Source organism: Triplophysa rosa, linkage group LG2, assembly GCF_024868665.1.
Source record: "Triplophysa rosa linkage group LG2, Trosa_1v2, whole genome shotgun sequence".
NCBI classification, from domain to species: Eukaryota; Metazoa; Chordata; class Actinopteri; order Cypriniformes; family Nemacheilidae; genus Triplophysa; species Triplophysa rosa.
Genome location: NC_079891.1, coordinates 15,664,768 through 15,689,656, shown reverse-complemented (window position 1 = coordinate 15,689,656; position 24,889 = coordinate 15,664,768). Strand labels below are relative to the sequence as shown.

Below are 24,889 nucleotides of genomic sequence, written 5' to 3'. Positions count from 1 at the left end.
TAACAGACCGAGATGTCCTGTCCAGTAAACTCATGTTTATCGTGATGTAATTCTGTTTAATATCGTGTGTCACAGCGTGAGGAAGAAGAGCGAAAGGAAGAAGAATGTCGGCGGGCTGTAGAAGACAGACGCCGCTGGGAGAGAGAGAGAATTCTGAAGGAAAAAAAAGAGGCCGACGAAAGAGACAGAAAGATGGAAGAAAAGCTCAAAATGATTGAAGAGGAAAGGTTTGTATTGTACACCTGAGATCAACACCGTTGAATACCCGCATGTTTTAGATGATTTCTAAATAACTTATTTCAACTTTCCTGTTGTTTTTTTGTTTACAGGAGAACCCAAGCAGAGCTTGAAGAAGAAGCTAAAAAGGAAGAGAGATCGAGATGGGTGTGTTCTTGATATTCCTTTGATTTAACTGAATTAAGCTATGAATGCTAGTTGTTATACTATTTTGATGAAATAGGAAAGGGTTAACAAATTCATTTGTGTAATGTACAGGAGCAGCAGCAGAGAGAACATGAGGAGGACATGAGAGCACGCCTCAGACGCAGCGAATCTATCGAGAAAGCAGCGGTGAGTTTGACTCAGCTGCACTTTTTTGCACTTTATGTGCAAAAGTTGAACCCAAAAATAAATAAGCAGAACTGAATTGAATTAAAATCACGTTCACTAACATAAGGCATATCAGTTGTGTAGAAAAGCGGTTCATTTTACATTAAGCAGGTTGAGGTCACATGACCACCTGTATACTACCACACAGAGTAGCCTACAGCTACTAAGCTGTACTGTTTTATATTCCACAAAAAAGAAAAAAACTTTTACTAGCTTTGTAAACTAACTTGTGTACTACACTTCAAGTTTATGTAAAGTGTACTTTTCTAAACCGAAAGGTGGGCTGTTTTAGTCCAAAGCAGCGTTGAACTAATACACCTACTGTACTGTATATTACTAATAATACTAGTATACTTATTACACAAATAATACTTTAAAATATACTTCAATTTTACACAAGTATATTAAATAAAATAATCGATTTACTTTATTAACGTTTTTAACTTTAAGTTTTCTTACGCTTTGTAACAATAGTTCTTCTTTTGACCAACAGGAGGCAGCAGCACTTGTTTCCCAGCGTTCTCTCAATCCCAGGGAGTTCTTCAGACAGTTATCAGCATCCTCACAAAATTCCTCCAGCCCTGGATCACCACGTTCAGGTAGTGATTTTTATTCAACATTTACTAAAAATGTTGCTTATGGAATACTTACAGTCTTATTTTCCTATTTTGCAGTCAAATCTCCATTCCGCCGCTACCAGCGTAGTTTGACAGACACGGCCTTCATCTTTGAGAGGACCAATTCCAGTTCAGGTCCCACTTCTCCTCTCAGTCCCACTGTAAGGTCTCCGTTCTCTCGAACCCCAAACACATCCCAAAGGCATCCTGCATCTCCACTTAGTCCATCCTACCGCACAGTCCCTTCACCACAGCAGCCTGAAACATCTCCTCCAACACCACCTGCTCAATGCTCTGTTCCACCCGTATCACCATTACCCAGTCTGCCTGTCTCCAGACCTTCTCCAGCCCAGTCATCACCACCTAGCCAGCCACCTCCTCAACTGCCAGTCCACCATTCAACTTCTCCCGCATCACCAAAGCTGCCAGAGAGTCAAGATGAGTCATTCCCCAATGATATGACCAGAGAGCAACAGGTTACTGCATCAGATCCTACAGCTCAAGAGTCTGATAACACACTGCACATCGAAGGTGAGTCATTTTACTCACTTTTATGCAAAAATAACAAAGCATTTGTTGTTTTGATTGTAAATTGACTAATCCACACATCTTCTGTCATAGAGGTTGTAACAGGCTCTCCAATGCTGCCTGAACTTCAGTCAGAAACAGACTTCACTGCCAAAGCTGTGCTGGTTGAAGAAGATGAAGACAAGGTGGAGAAACCAGAAGGACCTTCAGCAATGTCAACAGCACCTTCAGAAACCAAGATGCTTGCAAACTATGAAAATGTCCTTGAGGAGCAACAATTGGAAGCAGAATGTCAGGATGAACAAGGCTCTGAAGAGCAGCCCGCTGGAGAGTTTGAGGAATTACAGCCACATGTGGACCAGTCAGGACCTGCACTGCCCAGAACTGTGATACCAACATTAGTAGAGCTCTCAGAGAAAAACAAGGTTGACGATGACCTGCCAGAAAACCAAGGTGATGGGACCTCTGAAACATAATATGAAGATGCCAACATGTTCTTATAGTTGAGATGTCATTGCCATGCTGTTTCTGTGTTACAGAGCAATGTGTGAAAGTAGCAGAATATAATCTGATGGCTGACGAAGATGAATCAGAATGTGAAAGACCACTGAATGGTACAGGTAAGGAGCTAGTAAGGTTTGAGTGTTACAGTATATAGTTTTGTTATATACTGTAGAATTACAGTATACTGTCTCATTTTTGGTTTTCAGTAGAGCATGTTGATGAATCTGAGCACAGCACACCTGAGAAGTGCAGTTACACAGTGAATCGTGAGGAGACAGATGAAGATCTGAAAGAAAACGGAGAAGTACATACAAAACCGGACAACATAATGCGCAATATTTACAGTCAACCATCTACAGTATGTTAAAGAAATAGTTCACCTTCAAAATGAAAATTCTGTCATCATTTACTCACTCCGTTGTCATTTTACAAATGTGTGATTTTCTTTCTTCTGCAAAACACAAAAGACCATATTTTGAAAAATGGTAGCCAAAAAACATTGGTCCCCATTGACTTCTATTGTATGGACAAAACCAATGTCCAACCACGGATCTATATAAATGACTGTATTGTGCCTAGAACGCTAAACCAACGGCAGAAGGTGAAGCCACCGGAAGCGATCGCGCCGCCATCTTGATATGCTCAACTGACAGAGAGCGCCACTGACTCAGTCAAAACGACATCCCGTTTTTCATCTTATTAGGCGCGCAACAAGTTTTTAGTTCACGTGTTTAAATTAATTTTTACTTCTTATGTTTTTCCAAAGTTTATGCTTATTTTGGGCAGAATAGCGACGTATAGAAATCAATGTATAGTATATGTTATGTAATGTACAGTGTGTGAGTGTGTATTGCACACGGTTGTAATGGCACATGTGTAAATGTTTAGAAATAAAGCTTCTTGACTTAAAGAACATATACAGTCTGTATTTATCTGTATGTAGATTTCAGAATAAACACATTTGTCATATGTTGAGGTGTCTCGTTAGATATGTACGATCTGATATGTATGCTACTGTAGTGAAAATGAACGTAACTCTTATCTAATAAGACGGGAAAATTCCCAACTTTAAATAATTAACCAGTAGTTACGTGCTTAAGACATTTGCATTGCAAGAATGCACTGAGAGACTTTAGATATAAAAACGGGGACTGGTAAGTTACTGTTTTATCATTAATGTGTGATAACAATCTATTAATTTAATAGAACGTTTGGGCATACCAACATGGCGGCGCGGTAGCTTCAGTGTAATGACGTCATGAGCAATTCAGTCATTTATATAGATCAGTGGGTCCAACGGTTTTCTGTTACAAACATTTTTCAAAATATCTTCTTTTGTGTTTTGTAGAAAAAGGAATATCATACAGGTTTGAAATGACAAGAGGATGTGTAAATAATGACAGAATTTTCATTTTTAAGGGGAAACTATTATTAAGAAATTAAGTGTCATCATTTTGCTTGTCCTGATGTTTTTCTGAAACATGTTTTTTCTGTGGAAAACTGAGAAAATGTCAATTCTGGCTTTCCCTGAGATTATAATGAATGGGCAAAAGAGAGATAAAGCCTTAACCCCTTCACCAAAATTCTGCCATTGTTTTCGTTTACCCTCAGACGTTTATATTTAAGATAAACATGTTATTTCACGAAATAAGCGAAAATAAAAACAAATTGCTCCTTTTTACATAAATGTGATTTAACAAAGGTAAACTACAAATATTAACCATATACACCATACCACTGGATGAGAAACAACTACGTCAACACCACAAGTGTTAAACAATCAAAAGCACAACATATAATAGAAATCATCTACACGATTCATGCTATTCCAGATAATTTGGGTAACTATTCCTTTAATGTGAAAATGACTAAAGTTTTGTTTTCTCTTTGAACAGTCATCACCAGAAAGACTTCTGCGTGTAAGAGCTTTATATGACTACCAAGCAGGTTAGTTTTGTTTATTATAATCAGTGCTGTATAATTCATAATTGCTGTGGGATTGTTTGGATTGTGAATCCACATGTATTTATAACACACACACACAAACATTTTTGTTCCACACAGAGGATGAAACCGAACTCTCTTTTGAACCTGGTGACATCATTAGTGATGTGGAAACGATTGACAAAGCCTGGTGGAGGGGTTCCAGCGAAGATGGACGTCAGGGTCTTTTCCCTGCCAACTACGTAGAGACCATCTGAAAGACTTTTTCTTTTAAGACGGTTCATCACGCCCCCTTTTCTTCCTACTGATTCTCAGGGACTAAACCTCACAACCCAGTCTATGAGGATAGACAAAGCACTCTGAGACTAAAAACACATCAAAAATGTTTGGGAAGAAAATGTTAACAGACAGAACTTGGCCAACAAACCAACCAAAAAAGTCTTGGATAATGAACCGCAAAACTGAGGGTAATTCTCACATCATGAGATTAGATATGAATTCAGTACAATTTCTGTTAGAAATGTATACGTTTAGCATCATTTTATTTGTACATTACATCAAATATGATTACACATTTTTACCGAGGTGCTAAATCATACCAAAACGTGGTAGTGTCTGCTGAAGAGCAGATTTGTGCATTTTGGGGCCTTTAGGCAAAACTGCACCTAACAAATCAACTAGCCCTTGTCTGTTATATGAGACGTATTAATAATGTTGCCTACACACTTTTAACTTGCACAGATGTTTACAAATAAGTCATTGCCAGAGACCAGTATGTTAATATTTTGACATTTTTCAACAAATTTGCTTTTCAAATCTGCTATAAACAGAAAGCAATAACCAAACCTGTGAAACTGTAGTTCATTGACAGAAAATAGCCTAATGGTTTTACTAAACTACAACTAGTGTGGTCATAATGCACCTCCAAAATTTTGCCCTAAAGGCACTTTAGGCCTCCTTGATGTCTGTGTAAAATGAAAACCCTTGACATTTAAAATGAGTATACTTTAGGCTGAACCTGCCAGCCATTGCATATTTTTTCTTCCAGAATGTCTCCATAAACAATAAAACAGGATGTCCACTGATATGTAAATACTATAGACTTCACATGGTTTTTCTATGTAATTTATTTATCTCCAACTATGAAAATATAAATATTTCCTCTGAGTCTGTCTTTATAACTTTCGTGGATTTCAGTAAAAGGTAGTTTTTAAACCAACACATTTTCTTAGTATGAACACTATATAAAAAAAATAATACAACTATCACAACACATTTAGCTGTGTACGTCATAGTTTTTCTTTTTCCACAGCAAAAGTAATGCTTCATATTCTTAGTTTCTTGCACAGCCAATACCATGTTTGTCATTATCATCAAGGAAACGTATCCAGTACATGTATGTTAATGCATGAGATCACATTAAAGGGATTCACTTTACTGGGTCAAAATAAAGTTTATGTTCACCATCTTTTACATTTAGTTGCGTATGTACATTGATGTTTATGTTTATTATTAAAATAATTTGCAATAGCATAGCAAGAATAAAAAAAAACACAAACACAAAAACTCTTGTTTTAACTTTTAATTTAAATGGAATTATATACCATGTTATTGTACATGAAAAGGTTTTTTCCATCAAAGACAATGTGCATGCAGACGGCCTGCTGAAACGGAGCTTCCAGGTTAACATTCAATGTTTATTACCAGGATAATCTAGAGTTTAACTTCAGCTGATAATGTTGATATTATTTGATTAATAACAAATAACAAAAATGAATATGGTAAAATACAACTTTAATAAAAGCACAAAATAAAAATGACAAAACTTTACAAAAAGTGTTTGAATGAATTTACAGGTTATTAAATACAGGTCAGTGGCCCTTTGACTTTTAAGCACTGCTTATTAGTTCTAGAACAAAACCTTTACTGCTTTTAGAATTTTAGAGTTTAGCTGGGTCCATATTTCTATACTTTTAGACATTTATAGTACACTATATATGTAATCATGTAAATAAAATAGCCTCCATCTAATATTTTTGTCTGAAATAAAAAATAAACATATAACAAGGCTTGGACATAATATAATATAATGTCTTATGTTTTTTCTGTATTAAACTACTATTAACTTGTATTAGAAACCTTATTGTTATGGCAAGAACGACTTCTCCCCTGAGGTTATAATGAATTCACAAGAACAGTTATTTGACTTTTATTGTTTATAATATTTTAACATTAATCTTACACTAATAAAACCACATCAACCGATACACTTTATCAGACCAGTGTTGGAAGAGACTAGTGTTATGATTTCACACTGACACGCTGGACTTGAGAAAACTTAACCAACCAGGAAGCCACAATTTCTTGCCACACAAAATAACGTAACCTTAAAATAATACATATACCGCTTAATGAATGTTAGGTTGTTGCAGATTTGCATAGTAGTGCCTTTGTTACCCTTCTCAGTTACTGGATCAAAACAAAGCACCATCATAACACAGAACCCAAAATTGCTTGAGTTGAGTCCTGGTTTGTACTTGTATTGTGATTTTTAATTTTAGATGAGACTCATGGGAATGCCTCCACAACGGGGTTCACATTTGCAGAGTGAAATCACTTATGTACAGTAATCCTGAGGTCATCACAGTCACAGGTAATAAACACAGTCACATTATATCCCGTGTTTCAAACCTGAATACAGAAAATTGAGACATTTGCACCTTTGCATATACATTATTTGAAGCCATGCAAAGAGCGTTTCAGAAGAGTAACAGACTGTCATACGATGTGAATGTTGTTATACACAAGATTGACATCTGACAGGTAGGGGATGTGCGGTTTATGAACGATGACTGTTCCAATTCTGTTTTGCGTGCATGTCTGCTAATGATGTGCAAAAGTGTCTCTCAATAACAAACTGGAAGTTATATCAGTGTTAACTTTCACACATGTTAGGTGTATTCAAATACTAATACGATGCAAAATGAAATATTTGTAGGCAATTAATGTTAGCGATGATAAATATTCAGAACCTCAGTGGATTATTCTCTTTTTCTGAGCCGCAAAGCCTGCAAACCCATGCACAAAACACCAGGATTCTGTTCATTGTAAATAGACAGTAATGGCCATTTCACGTACATACTGTACAGTATAGTAGTATATTATATAAATAAATCAGATTCCCCTTTTGGTAACTGCACTGAAATGCAGCAAAAAAGTGAAGTATGAAGTTATTTAGCACAATGCTCTCCCCACTCCCGTGTAAGGGGTTGTCAAGCATCTATGACCTCAGGACTTCCAGTTATTTCCAGGGTGAAAACAAAAAGATTCCTTTAACTTAAATCAGAGCGTACAAGCTACACCTGACTCTGCAGCCAGTTCCTCGGGTCTAGTTTGGCTCTCAGATTCCTCAGGCTCCGCCGTGCACCGGACCGCCTAGAGAAGCCCACGTCAGACTCTTGGCTGTTGCTTCCTTCACTGGAGCTGTTGCTAGAAGTTGAACTTGAGCAGGACAGAGCAGTCTGGGAGGGTCGAGGGGATACCACGACAGCGGTGGACGACTGACAGGTGCACTGGAAGCCCCCGTAGCCTCGACCGCGCAGAGTGGAAAGCTTGGCGTCCAGGGAAAGGGTACGAGGACGGAAGCGACCGGAGGAGGAAGGGGTGTCGGGGGACCATGCCGGGCGGAAACAGGGGCTGACACTGGCAGAGCTGTTGCCGTCTGAGGTTAAACTGGCGTTGGAGGAGAGAAGGCCGGGGGAACGGTGGCAGCGTGGACTGCGGGGTTGACGGCTGTGCAGACGGGGGCTGGGTGAGTGGGGAGGCAGGTGAGCGGTAGGGCGGTGCTGATAGTTGTGGGGGGTTCTTGGGGTCTCTTCTTCAAACAAGGACACCCAGTGAGGTGGAGCTCCAAGCTGGGACCTCAGTTCGAAGTCATCGATACGACGTGTGAGGATGTCAGTGACTGTTCCGATGTCGTCTGAGGTGTCAATAACTGTGAACGAAGAGAAAAAAAATTACATTTGAATGTTGAGTGACTTTCCTGCAAAATCATAGCTGAACACATCTTAAAAATCCCTATTTTTAACTCTTTGTAAGTTGGGGTAAGGTAAAGAGACAGTGTTGAACACTGATTTTCATGTACTGTACTTGCTCAACTATTTTGTTTATTTGTTTATTTAAGTGTTTTGAACATTACTATAAGACGGTGATTCTTAAACTGGGGGGCCCCAAGATGGATCCAGGGGGACCACAGATTTTGTGGCATTTTATGAAATATAGAAATTTATACTGTAGCTTTTACACAATCAAACATCAGAAAAATAAGACCACGCACCCAAAGTATTGATGTTCCAGCATTGTATGACTGAATATGTTTTAGGTTTAATTAAAATTCTAAGTTTAAGACTATAAAAGTTTTTATTTGGGGGGGTCGTGAAGCGACTACAAAAAGTTTGAGAACCACTTAGGGGCACATTAAGAACACTATTTAGGGTCAAATGACAAATAAAAACTGGGATGACTGAGACCCAACAGCAACAGCTTATGCGAGCAGGGGTTGAAGTTTTGAACCTCTCATCACAGTTACTTCACCTGTCACTGTAATAGGAGGAGAGCAAGGCTCGGATCTCAGCAGAGACAGCGTTATCCTGCAGCAAAAGCCCCTCACAGGACGCAGGGGCCGAGAGAGGGGCCACTGAAGGGGTGGTGTGGCAAAATGAATGAGGGGGCAACAAATGCAGGGTTGAGTGGAGGGCACAGCCGATGGGTGTTTACGTAATAACCAAATAATGTGAAATGTGGAAAATATATGGGACAGATGTTTGGAATTACGACATGAAAACCAGGAATATACAGGATCAGATACAAGAGTGTAGAAAAAATCCAAAGTGCAGAAGGAAGGGAAGGCAAGGGAAAAAAGAACAGAAAAAAACATCGGAACAGTAAGGAGACAGACATACAAACCACAGAGGAAAGAGAAAAGAGAGTGTCAACATGTCAGAAACAGCAACTTTGTCATTTAGGAGGTTAAATGTGAAGTGTGTAATTTCTGCTCCACTGTGTCACCAAACAGAATATGAAATGCCCCAAAGCTCCCACAATCTGCCATTGGTTGAAAAACAATTAAAAACTAGATATTTACAGTGTCTAGTGTTTATAGAGCTGCTGGTGTTGTGAAAATGTACCCAAAATATTTCCCCAGCACTTCCTTGCAGTCTCTATGAATGTGTAGATAAGTCGGCTGAAGCACTCACCCATCTCATGATACAGAGAGCCCTGTTTTGGTGTGACTATGGCAGGTTTCCGTGGTGACGGTTGCTCAATCTTCATCACGTCATCACAGCACTGCCTCCATTGACCTGCAGGGGGCAGGAGCGGATTGGTTACATTTAAGGCTAGTCGCACAATATACTTTCCATAATAAAAATGATACAACAACAATACTATAGTAGTCATGATAAGCTGTCTTTTGATTGGCTGGCACTGGTTGACATTAAAATATATAAATGAGCCAAATTGCTTTGCAAATGTAAACAGTCAACAGCTAGGCTAAGTACCTATATTTCTTGGCAGATAAATGTTTACCATATTTGTTTGTATGGGAATTTATTAATATTAACATAGTTTCTTGTAGCATATGGCTTACGGGGTTAATATGTCCTGTCATTGAACTCTTGGTTATCTACACGAGCAATAAGGCATGAGAGGCTGTGGTGTATGGTGATAAGTCATGGCTGAATGGCATTGTTAGGTTTTATAAAGACATCTATAAAGTCAGCATTTTATAAATTCATCTGCTTACTCATATCATAAAACTGTTGCCAGAATGCTTCCATCCAGTGCTGTGTGTCTTCTCTGCTGTCTGCCCCTAGTGTGTGCATGACCTCCTCTCCTCCATACTGGTTTGTGATACAGATATTCTGTGTCTTACTGTGAGGGTCCTTCTCTGCTCGGATTCTCGTCTCCTGAGACACACGCACACAAAAAAGGTTTCAATAAATGTGTAAATAGTTTTATTTAAATGAATAAGATATGTACAGTATAAGAAGTTACATTATTGCACTAATGATCATCATACAGATTCAAGAACTTTTTATTTCTATTTCTAGACATTTCTACTTTCTACATTTCTAGACAAGTCTTCTACAGTGGGGGTTTTCAAACTGTAGGTCGAGATCCACGAGGTGGGTCCCAGAAAGTCACTTGGCTGAATGACACAAAAAAAGTTTAGTCCAGTTTTTATATCTCACCATGGAGTATTTTGGTATTGCAATAAAACCTAAATTGTATACATACAAAGGGAAATAAAACCAACCAAAAAAAAAACCCACACAATAAAACACTAACTCTCTCTCTCTCTCTCTCTCTCTCTCTCTCTCTCTCTCTCTCTCTCACACACAAGGGGTGTTGTTCCGGCTTTGTAAAAACTAGTATCTTGGTATAAGCACTTATTGTATTGTTCTCCAGTATGTAGTTTTTGTTTAAATTATATGAAATAATCCAGCCATATCTCAACTGTGAAACAATCTCTGCCACATGCAGTATGTAAGATTCATTGACCAACAGGTGGCAGCAGAGCACAAGTAAATGAGTTCAGTGAACAGCGGTCACCTGAGATTTGAGGAATGTGCAGAGTCACAATGCAGCTCTCAGATGTTAAAACAAACTCTTTGTGCTCATGATGACATGCAGCTCTCTAAAGGATCCAGACCCAGTACATGACGAACAAAAAGTCTTTTCAGAACTACTGACACAATAAGGAATATTAGCGCATGCGTTTTTGTCATATTTTTGTCAAGAGAATCCACGATTTGAAACAATGTTTTAGGATGTAAAACATCTTAAAGGGATAGTTCACTCAGGGAAGTCAATGGAGCCCCAGAAATCTCACGTGCTAACATTCTTCCAAATATCGTTCTTTGTGTTCAACCAAGCAAAGAAATGTATACAGGGTTGGAACAACTTGAGGGTGAGTAAATGATGACGGAATGTTCATTTTTGGGTGAACTATCCATTTTTGTTTTAAAAAGGTTTACTCTAATATCCTGGTGCATAAATGAATGCTAAAAATAACTAGTAGTACTAAATATGACTTACTTTATTAATACACATAGTTAATACAGGCTCCACATTAGCTTCCATGTCTTCTTTTTGATGATAACAGAAGAGATTTGTCCCTTTTAGAACACCGTAGACATTTGTCCAGCCTTGTGGCTCGCCTCCCAGCTTAAAAGAGAAGCAAAGTGAATCTTAGTTAAAGAAAAGGAGACCGGGGAAATACGTCATGGGTTTATTTGCATCTGTGTACATTTTACGACAATTTTGCCTCTAGCAAGTAAGCAATTCTGACCATTTTTTATTTTAAGATATTCATTTTTTAAATTGTAAACATTGCAGTTTTTACTATGGTCATCTAAAAATGGCATAAACAATCTACATTTAGAAACTATTGTTTGAAGCTAAACTAAACATGGAAGCGTTTTATTCACCTTGACTCTTAGACAGCCACTCATCATCTGTTGTGTCATACAATGAGGTTGAGCAGCCAGACGACAACATACACTGCCATAAAGAGGCAACCAGTATGAACACTCCTCTGCAAAAAGAGAGAAAAAAGTGGATAATAGTTTGAAGAGAAAAAAAGCTAAAGGAAGTTGTATGATCTTACAAAGCTAGAAACCGTTTTGCAAAACCAAGTTATCATGTTTTGCACCCAACGTTTTTAGTACAGCAGACTGAATTATCCTCTGCGAGACAGACCAGCCCACACCAAGACCGTAAGACTGTCTGCAGACACACTGTACAGAAAGCTGTAAGTGCCTCTTATTGGCCTTTTAGACACCACTGCTGGTCATTCAGATGTAAGCATGACCTTACACACAATAAATCTGACAGACATTGACAGTACACACCCACACACACACGCACACATGCACACGCACATGCACACACACACACACAATAACACACTCTATAGGCCTGTCTGAAATTGATTCCCTCCGCAGTGACAAAAACTAGCACGTCATTAAACTGATGTGCTATAAATGAAATCTCAAAGGCACTTGACACGGGAGATAAGTGGTACAACCTATCTATTAACCAGACAACCATTTTACTTCATATCATAGATAAAATTATAATCTATACAGTGCTTTGGCAATCATTTCATTCAAGTTATTAAACAGAGTGCTTTAAAAGTAGTTGGATGAGGAGACGAGAAGAGATCAGAGGGTTTGGCAGCTCACCATTTCCTGTGATGGTGAGGTCATGTGTGCGGAAGCTGTCTTGGACATGAGAGAGATTAAGGGTGGTGTGAGCTAAAAGATGATATTTAGGCCCCCTGCAAATACAAACAACAAAATAAAAGAAAGGCGGAGACCTGGATTTGTTTTACTATAGCAGTGTTTTTTATGTGTTTTTATTTAACAACCTAAAACTGTCTTAAAGAAAAATATTTTTGTAAACTCTATCCTGAAACGAAACTTTCTACATATTTTTCCAGTTCCTCGAGTGAACAAAAAAAGCCATATACATTCAGGCAAGGGAGATTTTAAAGAAAAGTGTTAATTTGTTAAAATTCCTTAATCTTAATCTGGTTTATGTTAATTTAAACATTATTGTTTCATTAATTTTGTATTATTTTTCAATTCAGCCCCTTAACTGGTAGGGTTTTTTGTGACAACTTGCCCCATATGGACATAAACAACGTTGGTCCAGCGCTGGTCCAGAAAAACGTCCTGTTTCAGTTTTTAAACATTACTCAAACATTTATACAAAATACAATCTGCAGAACATGTTAAACGACTATCTTTAAGAATTTATTATATATGTCAAATTAAATAATAATATTAAATAAACATAAACTGAAACCGTAAGTGCTTATGGACCAGTGTTTACATTTTATGAAGTGGTCCATAGTGTTACATGCAGTGCAAAAAGGTCACACAAGGTCATAGTGCATTTAATAAACCATATACTGTATGTTCCTGAACAATAATAGAGAAAAAACCAATAGCTTTTTTGTAGTGAAGACGTTAAATGGATAGTTCACCCAAAAATAAAAATTCTGTCATCATTTACTCACCTTCGAGTTGCTTTAAATCTGTATACATTTCTTTGTTCTGATAAACACAGAGAAAATATTTGGAAGAATTCTTATAACAAAACAGTTCTTGGACCCCATTGACTACCATAGTAGGACAAATTACTTTATATATTTTTTGTTCTATTAAACACAAAAGAAGATATTTTGAAGAATGTAGGACAGCAAACAGTTCTGGGGCACAAAAGAAGATATTTTGAAGAATGTAGGACAGCAAACAGTTCTGGGGCACAAAAGAAGATATTTTGAAGAATGTAGGACAGCAAACAGTTCTGGGGCACAAAAGAAGATATTTTGAAGAATGTAGGACAAGCAAACAGTTCTGGGGCACTTTTGACTACCATTGTAATTTTTCATACTATATAGTCAATGGGATCCAAGAACTGATTTGTTACAAGCATTCGTCCAAATATCTCTCTTTGTGTTCAACCAAACAAAGACATTTATACGGGTTTAGAACAACTAGAGTAATTCATGACAAAAGTTTCATTTTTGAGTAAACTATCCCTGAGCACCTCTAATGTTGTGTACACTACAAGAACCCGTATAGGCAGCATGTGTAATAGCTGTACACATGTATTGTATGTTTCTCCACACTTACGGTACAGAGGGAACAGGCAGCAGGATTGTCGCTCCTCCTCCATTGCTGGTGGGACTGCAGGCTCCGGGCTCAATGGCTGCCCTTAATTTCTTTCCCGATGACCTACCCAGAGACGAGCTCAGTTTACTAGCCAGCTTCCGCGGTGTGCTGCCTGCCGAGTAGTCCTCCTCAGAACAACAGCTGTACAGCTCCACCCGCAGCTCGAACCCTGGGCCTGCCTCATTACTGCACACCAAAAACACAGATTAATGATAACATACTGACACAAAACATCTGCTTAAACAGCGCCGATGTACATTTACATGATGCAGGTAAATACTTACAAGACAATCGTGTTATCAAAGCAGATGTCTGTCAGCGTCCTGTCCACCATTACCATGTCTGTGTCAAAGATCTCACCTCCCAATTGTAGCAAACAGAAGACGGCACATCGATGCAGTTCTGAGGGAAAGAGAGAAAGTTATTTACATGGTTTGTAATGCCAGATTTAATGTTTTGACCATATCAGCTCTAGTCTTTCAGGAAACATTTATTGCGGCATCTGTGTTTGTGATGCCCAGCTTTAACACCAGTATCCACCCCTGTCTCTTTTTACTTTTTTCTAAAGCAGTTATTTCCTTTCAAAAAGAGTTCATTCAGATATTATATGGATATTCAGATTATTCAGGTCCCTCATTCCCTTCTTCTGTAGGTTTACACATACATTTTTATCTGGCATCTACAAAAAGATATCTTCAACAAGTTTCACTGTAACAATATACAGTAGTATATACAGTATATAAGTATATACAGCCACTGAAAAAATGAAGAGAGCATTCCAAATTTCCCTTCAAATAGCGTTTATAGATGTATTGTGACAATTCCAGTCCAGTGTCTCTTAAATTTTAACGAAATCAAACCTCAGGAGTGTGTTTTTTCACACCTCAAATAACAGCAGAATATACACATGAATGCTCTTCCACATTCCACATCCATGCGGATTCCTGTTTCACATTCATCAAAATAATGTCTCTTTCAGATGCTATAAGCACCTAGTGTTAAATTACATTAGTCACAGATGTCTAGAAAAAGGTTTTCCACGCCATTATTAATATTCTTTTTACCCAGAGGGCCTGAATGGTTGATAAATGTGTGTTTTGCTATCTCGGCTTAAGCACATATTGTTTGCGCAATGTGTTTGTACAGTATTTAGTTTCCTGTGTGCGTGTGCATGTGTGTTCTTAAGCAAAATAAAAAACAAGTGCTTACATACGGTTAAGATTCAATACATACAAAACAGGTCATTACCTCCTTTATTCTTAAAATACTCGGTGTCTTTCCACATTAGAGGTATCCGAAGATCTGCAGAAAGAGGTCAGAAAATCAGACAAGGTTATTAAACACACACACACACACACACACATACACACAGCATCACACAGAGCTGCAGGCAACCGAAGCTGACTGTCACGCAATGTCAAGACCGAAATACACCTCACACACACAAACACACATCTGCAATGTTATGCCATGCTGCCAGTCAATATGAATCCCCATTATCACCCGGACCCACTACATTAACACCACATGCATCAAGACCACCTGGAAGCACTCCTCAAGATCTGTGTAATTACACTTGTTAACAGCATCACTTTGTTGAATTAACAGGAAAGAGCCGTTAGGGAATAATTAATGCAACAATGACTACAGAAGGTGAGCAGAAGAGAAATAAAGGTGATGTGCATGTGTGGGATGCTGTGTATCTGCACTGTAAGAGTACGAAGTCCTCTATAACCCTCATCAATGGGCATCTTTGTAATGCCGTCATAATTACAGCATACAAATTCAGGCGTCTCAATGTGCTTCTTCGACCTAATTGCCATGGGTAGAGTCAAGAGGTCACAAGAAGTGGGAGTTAATAGTATGGGGTGTAAAGAGGGAGGGGGTTCCACTAAAACATTCACACTTAAGGAGGGGGTTTACAGCCCAACAGACTGAAACACACTACACATTTAGTCATTTAGCAGACACTTTTATCCAAAGCGACTTACAAATGAGGTAAACAATGGAAGCAATTGGAACAACATAAGGACAACAAAAAGCATAAGTGCAATAAAACTGGTCTCATATAGCCTATCACAGTATACAAAGCTAAGGTTTTTTTTTTTATAGAAAGAGTAGAAAAGAGATAGGCATGGATATATAAAACAGCAGGGGTGTGATTTAGTGCTCAGAGACTCATATGAACAGACCCGTTGGGGTTTACACACACCACCCACACACATATGCGTATGCAGTATACATAATATACAGAAATTAAATCTTAAACTGTTATGAATGCACATACTACTTTCCTGATTTACAGAATGGGCTATATGCATGCGTTACTTCCAGTTTCCGGTTGGGGAGACTTAAAGCAGAGAGAAATGGGAAACTGTGAAAATAGTTACATTTAGCAGATGCTGTACACTGCTGTGATATCTAGAAGTGCTGTTCTACCGTATAACTATTTTCTCAGTTTCCCATTTCTCTCTGCTTTAAGTCTCCCCAACCGGAAACTGCTGAGGGTTCTTTCTGTGAAACGCGGAAGTCACGCGTGCATAGAGCCCATTACTTTTGTAATACATAAACCCATAACCTCTTACACGGAAACACACAAACATTACGTAAAAAAGCTGCATTGCCGTTTATGAACATACCTGAAATGGCTACTTTGCCTTTACATGGGGATCGGTCATCCATCGGGCCTGCATCTGAAGACCTGAACACATACATTTACAAATTTGATACAAATCGTGACATCATAACAACATTCATGATCATATCTGTGCTACAAAGTACACTGAATGTAATTGTAAAAAATATTACTTCTATTGGTCAGACACACCGCAAACTCACGCTATTGACTGAACCAATATTGTGATGTCGGGCTGGTCAGGATGCTAAAGCAATCTGTGCTACATAGTAATAGTGTTTACACTGGCCTAAAAAACGTATTTGTTCTTGCTCTTTTGTATCTGGAGCCAACCATGTGATCACAAAGATTACTTTGTAATATGTGCCATCAAGAACACTGTGACAGTTGCTTTCATGTTTCTGATGCTGTGTTTGGGATAAGCAAGTAAAATAAGCAAAACACAATAAACCACACTGAACTCTTTCTGAACTCTGGAGTCTATCTTACTGTTAATTTATAAAGTTCTATGTGTCTAATTTTCTCCGGTTGAGTCAACATTCTGCTATTTTCAGTGTGGGACTGTGTATTTTGTTGAGATAGCTATAGCAGGACTATGTGTTTGATGTGTGCATAAACACAGGACAACACTTTAAAAAGAAATTTGGGGGTAAAACACTGTTATTACCTTTGCATATTTTGATAAATGTAAGTATAATGGTAATGCCTAACTTCAGGAAACTGGAAAATTAAATTATTCATTTTTTATACTCCAACTGTTATCCCCAAACCATTCATATCTATGCCAAACTTAAGCCAATTTATCTTAAATTTAGGAAAATTAACAGAGTGACCTCTGACCTGCGTGCAACCCGCTGCATGACCTGTGCCTCCTTCATGCGCTGGAGCTCTGACATGTAAGCCATGATGCGGGCGTTACAGGTAAGAAGGCTCTTGGAAGCCTCCAGCGCCTGATCCCTCTGAGAACACGCGGCCAGCAGCTTACACGCCCCCTCTCGCATACGGATCTCATAGTCAATCTTCTTCTGGATGTCACTGTCCTAGAAAGAAAAAAAGAGTAATCTCACATTTTTTGCACTGTCATATTATGTTGTATTCTTTTGGAATAAAAACGAAAGTGACCAGTTGAAGTGAACTATCCCTTTAAAATCTCATTTGGCATCCAGCACTCCTCCCCCCATCCAAACATTACCCAGCAGCACAAGAGTCATTGTCTACATCAGCAAAATTCTAAGGGCTATAGAGGCATAGAAAAACTCTACTGAGCCAAAATGTTTACAGCTGACCTAAACACACTTTAGGGTGAATACTCACATGTGTTACCCATCACCACACAAAGGTCACACACCCCAGTCATGTGACCGTCTGCTTTGTAATAGACTGTTACAACTGGTGTATCTCCATACAGCGATGTATGAAATAGAATATGAAATCATTCTTGGTCAGCTACATGTGAGGGCAAAGTGGCAAGTTGTCAAGTAGGGGTCCCATACACATCTTGAGTATAGGTTTTCTCAGGCTCTCCAGAGAAGAAAATAAATGAAGATTTAGAAATATACAGAATCAACACGGAAGAGAAAAGTTTAAAAAAAGTGAGAATACAGATAAAACTATTTTCTCACATAGCTACTTTAGATCATGGTTGGCGCCATTGCATGAAAATAAGACAATGAGGTACAGTAGTCGTAATTATTTTTTTTCACCACTGTCCACTGTTTGTGTACATATTTTTTAATGTTTTATTGGCAGAACATGTACTTCCAGGTACACAACCTTTTGAAACACACAGATGGAAAAATCTATTTACTTCTGTTTATAGAGTATACATATACAAATAAGGCCGAAGTAAGGTCATTTTTTATCTTTAAAGGCCTCTAAAGTGAAAATCCAGACCTTTATTATGCTCTGCCCTACTGGTCCTCTGCTAGGGCTGCTGTTGCCATGGCAACCTTTGATAACCCCTCTTTTGTGTGCAAACTTCAGAAGCTCCTTAACATCTAACACAGGCCTCAATTACGAGTTCTCAACTGCTCAACCCACTACTTTAAAACTAATTTCTTCCACACTCCCCATTAAAAGGCAAAGTTTGTTTAGCTATACCGTTAATTTTAGTACACCAGGCCATTGTCATAAGATAAAATGTCTTTTAAAAGCAAAACAGATAACCAGAATGAACCAGTGATGATGTGTTTTGGATGAAACAAAGAGAAGAAAAATGGGAGTTAACACATCTTTATACATATGGTATGATATGCAATTGAGAACAATGACAAGAAAACAAAAAAGGTTCGAGAGTTAATCGCTGTGGAGACTGTGGAGGCCACACGTGTCAATGATCAACACCTTGTGAAGTATTTCCACTGCCAAAATGACGCAAAACAGGGTTCTCTTCATCCCAGCCTTACCCAGTACGAGTTTCCGTGCCACTGTTTACTTGTACACAAGCACTTGGACATCCTTTTGAAAAAATTCATGTCAAACTGTCAAATTAAACAATGCGTCTAAACTTAGAGACACTTCAATTAAACACCGATGCATTGAAATAAACAATCAACACAGTACAAAATACAATGTAGTAAATATCCAAAACAAAAACCCTTGCACTGTTGCCTAGTGCCCACTCCCCTGTGACAGGTGCCTCAGCATGCCAGGCAGGGCGTGTGGCAGTATTTACAGCGAGGGTGGCGGGCTGGCAGCAGAGGGTGTGAAAGAGCAATAGAAGCAATGAGAGGAGGAGGGAGGAGAATACAGTGAACGCTCTGTTCCATGGAAATGAAGCGCGAATGTAGAAAATGAACCCAGATGGGAATAATTGAGAGAGATGGAATCTTCCCCACATTGACACGTAGAGGACAAAAAGAAAGAGTGTGCAAAAATAATGAGTCTATAATTACTCTGACAAAAGCTATGGATAACACATTAATTTTTGCTACACTTCAGACACTCAGGAACCACATAGCACCCCCAGAACAATGATCGGTTCATTGCTTTAAGATGTGAACTACTTGGACTAGGTAAATGCTAATAATTATCAAGTATGAAGCATTCCTTGTTCTCCAAGTACTCTATACCCCCAGTGGTCATGATACATGTATTTGACCACAGCATGAAAGCTGGAAGCACATTTTTGGCGACAAGGGAAATGAGTCATGGGAAGTGACTATGGTCTTTAAAGGATATACTACATTTTTGAAGCATTTCCTTTAAAATGGCTGGAATAATGAACGTGAACTAATGGCTTACTTGTCATGGCAAAAGAAAGAATGTACACAGAGGAATCAGCCATATGGAGCCAGAAAATGAGATCTAAATCACATTAATATGCTACTTGATGTTTGAGTTATTTCTAGGGCTGCAGCTATCGATTCTTTTACTAATCGAGTATTCTACAGATTTTTCCATCGATTAATCGGGTATTCGGATAATAAGTACTTTTTCTTTATTAAAAAGCAATACTAAATATACAAGAGAAAATAAGACAGGTCTCTTAAAATGAGTAAAACAACTCATTTGTTTCCTTTTTAGAACAATTAGTTTTTATTGCTGAAATAGCATACATTAATATCTGTGAAAACTAAACCCATTTAGTACATTCCATTGCCATATTAAATTCAAAATGCAATATAATACAAATATATAAATAAGAAACATGAATAAAAATGGAAATAATAATTTCAAACAATAGCCTATGACTTTTATTTTGGCAGGTTGTCAGAAGACGCTTATTTTTTAGTATGTCTGTTTCTTCACTCAAACAATAACATGTTTGTGAAATAAACTCTCAGCGCAACTCTGGAGGTGAAGTTCATGTCCTCATTCAGCGCAGACGCAGACAAATTCATGAGCATCACGCGTGTAGCATGTTAAACTGTGCAGTTCATTCACTCAGACCAGACAGATGAAATGTGTTTTAACAGGATTCGGTGTCCACTAGTCCGCATCTAGTTTGATGGACTCAATGCAGCCGGAAAACAAGTTTCACTCGTAAAATAGACTAAAATATCAGTTCACCATTTCAATAAGCTATTTATAGGGCTGTGACGGTGGCAGTTTTTTACCACCGCGGTGGTAATAGACAAATCGACCGCGGTGGTGCGGTGGTTAAGAAATATATATTATTTATATAAATAATATTTATATTATTATATTTGCGTGTAGCAACCACATGACGAGTGGAAGAGAAATATAGACCTTATTTAAATACTTGAAATTGTTAAATAATTGAAATATGATATCTGAAATAAATGAGGATGAAACATCCGTCAATGTTTAACGCGCAAATCCATCAGTGAAACGGCACACTACAGCACATAAAACATTTAAATAAACATCAGTAAATAATGAAAACTTAAATGATATATGAAAGCTAAATACTAAATAAAAAAGCTCTTGTTGCAGTAACTTCAGTCAGTGGCGTATTAACCCTTACAGTCCTTAACAATTCCATTTGAAACAAACTGTTTAAACCTACATTGGCTTTCCTATTCAGATTGCCATAAAAACTTTACTTTTTCCGACTCGTTGATGTGAAACTTACTTGTTGACATTGTCCAGATTAAAATGTGTACAGCTGCACTAAATGCGCGTTCAGAAGATGTGCACAGGAGCGCAAATGAAGAGATGTCTCTCCGCAACCGCGGCAAAACCTGCGCGCGCTCCGACACTAAGCAAGCGGGTCATAGACAGTTTTGATTTTACGTATCTGTTCATTTCACAACAAGATCCATTGCAAAACCCGCAGAATAACCTGGGTTTTGCCGTGCAGGCCCGCGCTCGAACGCACCAACGGAAACGTATGCCAATAATTTCTGTTAATTTAAAATCTTTTAAATAAAACCATCCACAACTGAAAGGCTACAACTAGCAATCGTTATCGCAACTCTCATATTTATTACACCTATATTTGTCTATTTGTCAGAGTGACGTGCACTACCGCCGGTGGCAGTTCACCACCGTCATGGCACTTTACCATCGCGGTGGTGCGGTTGTTACGGCAACCGTCAGCCCTATAAACTATCAGTTATTTATCAGCATGAGAAACACGTGTGAGCGTGTGAACAGACTAAAATGCGTGTGTCTCACGGTGAATGCGTGAGACTTGAGAGCGCTGTAACATGAACAGAGTTTAGCGGGCTGTGCGTCAGTAATAACGGTCCGTGGGGAAACGCAGTGCTCCGTGTACTGTAGTTAAATGGATTAAACGAGGCTTCGAGGCAACAAAAATTGCCTCGATGATTTTTTGTATTCGAATAACTCGAGTTACTCGAGGAATCGTTTCAGCCCTAGTTATTTCTACCCAATTGTTTTAGACCAGTGAACTTCAATGACCTTTCCCAGACCTCTACAGTTGTTAGTGATTAAAAAGCACTTTTTAAAAATTATTTTATAAGGATTTTCGTTAAAAGTTTCAAGATGAATCTATTCAAATGATTATACAAATGATTTTAACCAATCTAACACCTTGAGTCTGGAAAGTGTTCTACACTTCAGAAAAACCCCACAGAGAGGAAACTGATTGGCTGAACAGAACTACAAATATATAAATGCTTAACGCACATTACGTCCAAGATTTTCATGACAAACTTTAGAACTCAACTACATCGTGAGAAACCGAGCCAACGAAACAGAACAGAACAAAACAAACAAACAAATATTACACAGTATTTACCTAGAAGAGAAATGTGCTAGAGGACAAGAGTCCTTTGAAACCCTCTATTTATTAAAGGGATAGATAACCAAAATTTTAAAAAATAGTTCACACAAATAAAAATTCTGTCATCATTTACAATTTCATTGTTCTGATGAAAACATTTGGAAGAATGCTTATAACCAAACTTGGACCCCATTGACTACCATAGTAGGATAGTAGTTTGTTCTGTCAAACACAAAAGAAGATATTTCGAAGAATGTAGGACAGTAAACAGTTCTGGGGCACTTTTGACTACCATTGTCATTTCTCCTACTATGGTAGTCAATGGGGTCCAATAACTGTTTGGTCAAAATACATTTATACAGGTTTGGAATAGGGCTGTGCAATTAATCGAAAATTAATCGTAATCGCCAATTTTGGCCTTCAACAATTACAAAAACAAAATAATCGAGGCAAAACGATTATTGTGCTGCATTCCATTTTGCAAGGATCCTCTCTTTTCTTGTGGTATAAATCCACAGTGCACCCTTTTCCTTTACAGTTTTTCAGCTGTGCTATTTCTTTACATTTATTTTGCAGTTGAATTCACAGTTAAAAGCCAAGTTTTCATTTTTCTATGTTGTTTTAAAAGTTAATGAGTAATCGTGTTAAATAATCGGGATCTCAATATTGGCCAACATAATCGTGATCATGATTTTTGTCATAATCGAGCAACTAGAGAGTGAGCAATTCATGACAGAATTTTCCTTTTTGGGTGAACTATCCCTTTAAGGAACATATAGGGCCCTATACTACACCCGGCGCCAGGCGCAGCACACGTGTTTTTGCTAGTTTCTGCCCGACACAGTTCTCATTTTCCCATCCTGCGCTGCGTTGTTTAAATAGCAAATAGATTTGCGCTCATTTGTGCGCCCATGGGCGTGCTGGTTTAAAAAAGGAGGTGTTTTCAGGCGCATCGTTGGTGCGTTGATATTTTGAGGAACTGAGTATAGACTGCGCCATAGACCATCTCAAACCTGGTCTAAAGTCAAAAGTCAATGGCGCAATATTTTTTTGTTTAAAAAAAGAGCGCATTAGTATAAAATGTGCCTCTGGGCGTGTCCACAACGTGCTTTCACTTTACTTATTACACAGAAGGAAGCGCAGCAGCACACAAACATGCCAAATCTAAAAAATAAACGGATTACAATGTAAAAGATTATTATTGTGTAGGCTACATAAAGATACAAATCTGGCTTGTCATGTAGATGATCTGCTCGCACGCTTAAACCTCACGCACGAGCAGATACGTTTCCTCTCTGGAGAAGTGTCCAGTCTTTTGCCCTTGCAAATTCCGCCGTGTAAATAGCGAATCCGCCATGGCGCGGACGCAACTGGCTCTTAAAGGGAATGAGAGATGAGACTCTGATTTGTTTACTGCACGTTACGCCCAAAAAACACCCATTACTCATTAAGAGAATCGGGACAACCCGTTTAGACCATGCGCCCGGGCGCGCCGAACGTTTTCCAGTTGTTAAACTAGCAAAGGGGGATTTGAACACGCCCTGAGTGCACCTGCGCCGTGCGCTTTAGACCATGCGCTAGATCGTTAAAATAGGGTCCATAGGCTTTTCACACTTGAAATTGTTAACCCAAGGAGGTCCTTTTTAACACCAGGCTAATATTACCCTGCAATAAAATTGCACCTCAGCATGTTTGGCACTGCAATTATTTATTAATCCTTGAGATCATGTTCATAGTGCTAAAAGCAGTTCTTTAGTCCATGTTTTATTTAAAAGTATAAAATACTGATTAACCCTGAGTTCAAAGTGGGCTTTAACATAGGGTTTAAAATAATGAGTTTCTAGGTTTTACCCCTACTGCTAGTTCACATTGCAATTACCAATTGACCACTTTTAGTTAAAATGCATGCATTTTTCATGTCAAATAAATTACATCATCTCTTTCTGGGTAAATGCTCCTACGCACTTGTTTGTTTTGTTCTATTTTGTCTGCTCTGTTTCTCACGCTGAGGTTAAGTCCTAAAATGCGACCTCTCTTCCACATCATATGCTATTACTAGCAGTGATGTCAGACAGTAAGGCCTCATGTCTCAGACAGTCAGAATTCAGACACGAGAGAACAAAAACTCACCTTGTTGCACATAATATATAAGCAATTCGTTTCATTAATGTGTCATGATTTGTCAAATTTTCGTGTGGTAAGTCAACTATGGTAATTGTTTTTTACATTTATTTCAAGATAATAACAAAAAAACTGTGAAATTTACCAAAATATTCTCTTCAATTAGTTTGTGTTTCTTTGTCACACAGTTAAAATTGTTTTTTTTATTATTTTGTAGAAAAATATACTCTCTGCCTTACTAACATTTATATTTAAATATTTTTAATTATTGTTTATTAATGTCATTGTTAAATACCAGTACACCACAACAATTTCTTTGTACATAATTACAAAATATGATTCTGAATCTTCCTTAGGGTCTTCCTAGAGGACGTTGTGAGGTCCTTTCCTGTCTAGATAAACTTTGTTGCAGTGACACTTTTCCAACTGACAGCAACAACTGTGACACAATACTGGAAGGAATTATTGGGGACTACGCTAAACAACAAACTATAAAAAAGAAAGCATTGCTATTGTTCACAGCTGCTTAAACTGG

At 38.2% G+C, this 24,889-nt stretch overlaps 2 protein-coding genes across 8 annotated transcripts in view; one reads left to right on the top strand and one right to left on the bottom strand.

Moving 5' to 3' along the window:
- The window catches only part of si:dkey-40c11.2 (drebrin-like protein B), a 35,587-nt gene extending 29,881 nt beyond the window's left edge, over positions 1 to 5,706 (top strand). The window contains exons 7-16 of one of the 4 annotated variants that reach the window (XM_057328136.1): positions 76 to 227; positions 330 to 384; positions 496 to 570; positions 1,103 to 1,208; positions 1,284 to 1,757; positions 1,848 to 2,207; positions 2,294 to 2,374; positions 2,468 to 2,616; positions 4,154 to 4,205; positions 4,323 to 5,706. In XM_057328136.1, the coding sequence (XP_057184119.1) occupies positions 76 to 227; positions 330 to 384; positions 496 to 570; positions 1,103 to 1,208; positions 1,284 to 1,757; positions 1,848 to 2,207; positions 2,294 to 2,374; positions 2,468 to 2,616; positions 4,154 to 4,205; positions 4,323 to 4,459 (1,641 nt within the window). In that variant the 3' untranslated portion in view covers positions 4,460 to 5,706. Of the gene's footprint in view, positions 1 to 75; positions 228 to 329; positions 385 to 495; positions 571 to 1,102; positions 1,209 to 1,283; positions 1,758 to 1,847; positions 2,208 to 2,293; positions 2,375 to 2,464; positions 2,617 to 4,153; positions 4,206 to 4,322 lie in introns of all 4 variants that reach the window. The other 3 variants (XM_057328128.1, XM_057328150.1, XM_057328144.1) reach the window with 3 other exon arrangements.
- A 79-nt stretch (positions 5,707 to 5,785) lies between these two features.
- Positions 5,786 to 24,889, bottom strand: part of rtkna (rhotekin a) — a 79,478-nt gene continuing 60,374 nt past the window's right edge. Inside the window, exons 2-13 of one of the 4 annotated variants that reach the window (XM_057328172.1) lie at positions 17,421 to 17,620; positions 16,585 to 16,646; positions 15,194 to 15,247; positions 14,230 to 14,347; positions 13,907 to 14,131; positions 12,449 to 12,543; positions 11,693 to 11,799; positions 11,301 to 11,429; positions 10,006 to 10,168; positions 9,458 to 9,562; positions 8,796 to 8,898; positions 8,088 to 8,196 (exon numbers count right to left, since the gene is read on the bottom strand). In XM_057328172.1, the coding sequence (XP_057184155.1) occupies positions 8,190 to 8,196; positions 8,796 to 8,898; positions 9,458 to 9,562; positions 10,006 to 10,168; positions 11,301 to 11,429; positions 11,693 to 11,799; positions 12,449 to 12,543; positions 13,907 to 14,131; positions 14,230 to 14,347; positions 15,194 to 15,247; positions 16,585 to 16,646; positions 17,421 to 17,620 (1,368 nt within the window). In that variant the 3' untranslated portion in view covers positions 8,088 to 8,189. Of the gene's footprint in view, positions 8,197 to 8,795; positions 8,899 to 9,457; positions 9,563 to 10,005; positions 10,169 to 11,300; positions 11,430 to 11,692; positions 11,800 to 12,448; positions 12,544 to 13,906; positions 14,132 to 14,229; positions 14,348 to 15,193; positions 15,248 to 16,584; positions 16,647 to 17,420; positions 17,621 to 24,889 lie in introns of all 4 variants that reach the window. The other 3 variants (XM_057328155.1, XM_057328159.1, XM_057328165.1) reach the window with 3 other exon arrangements.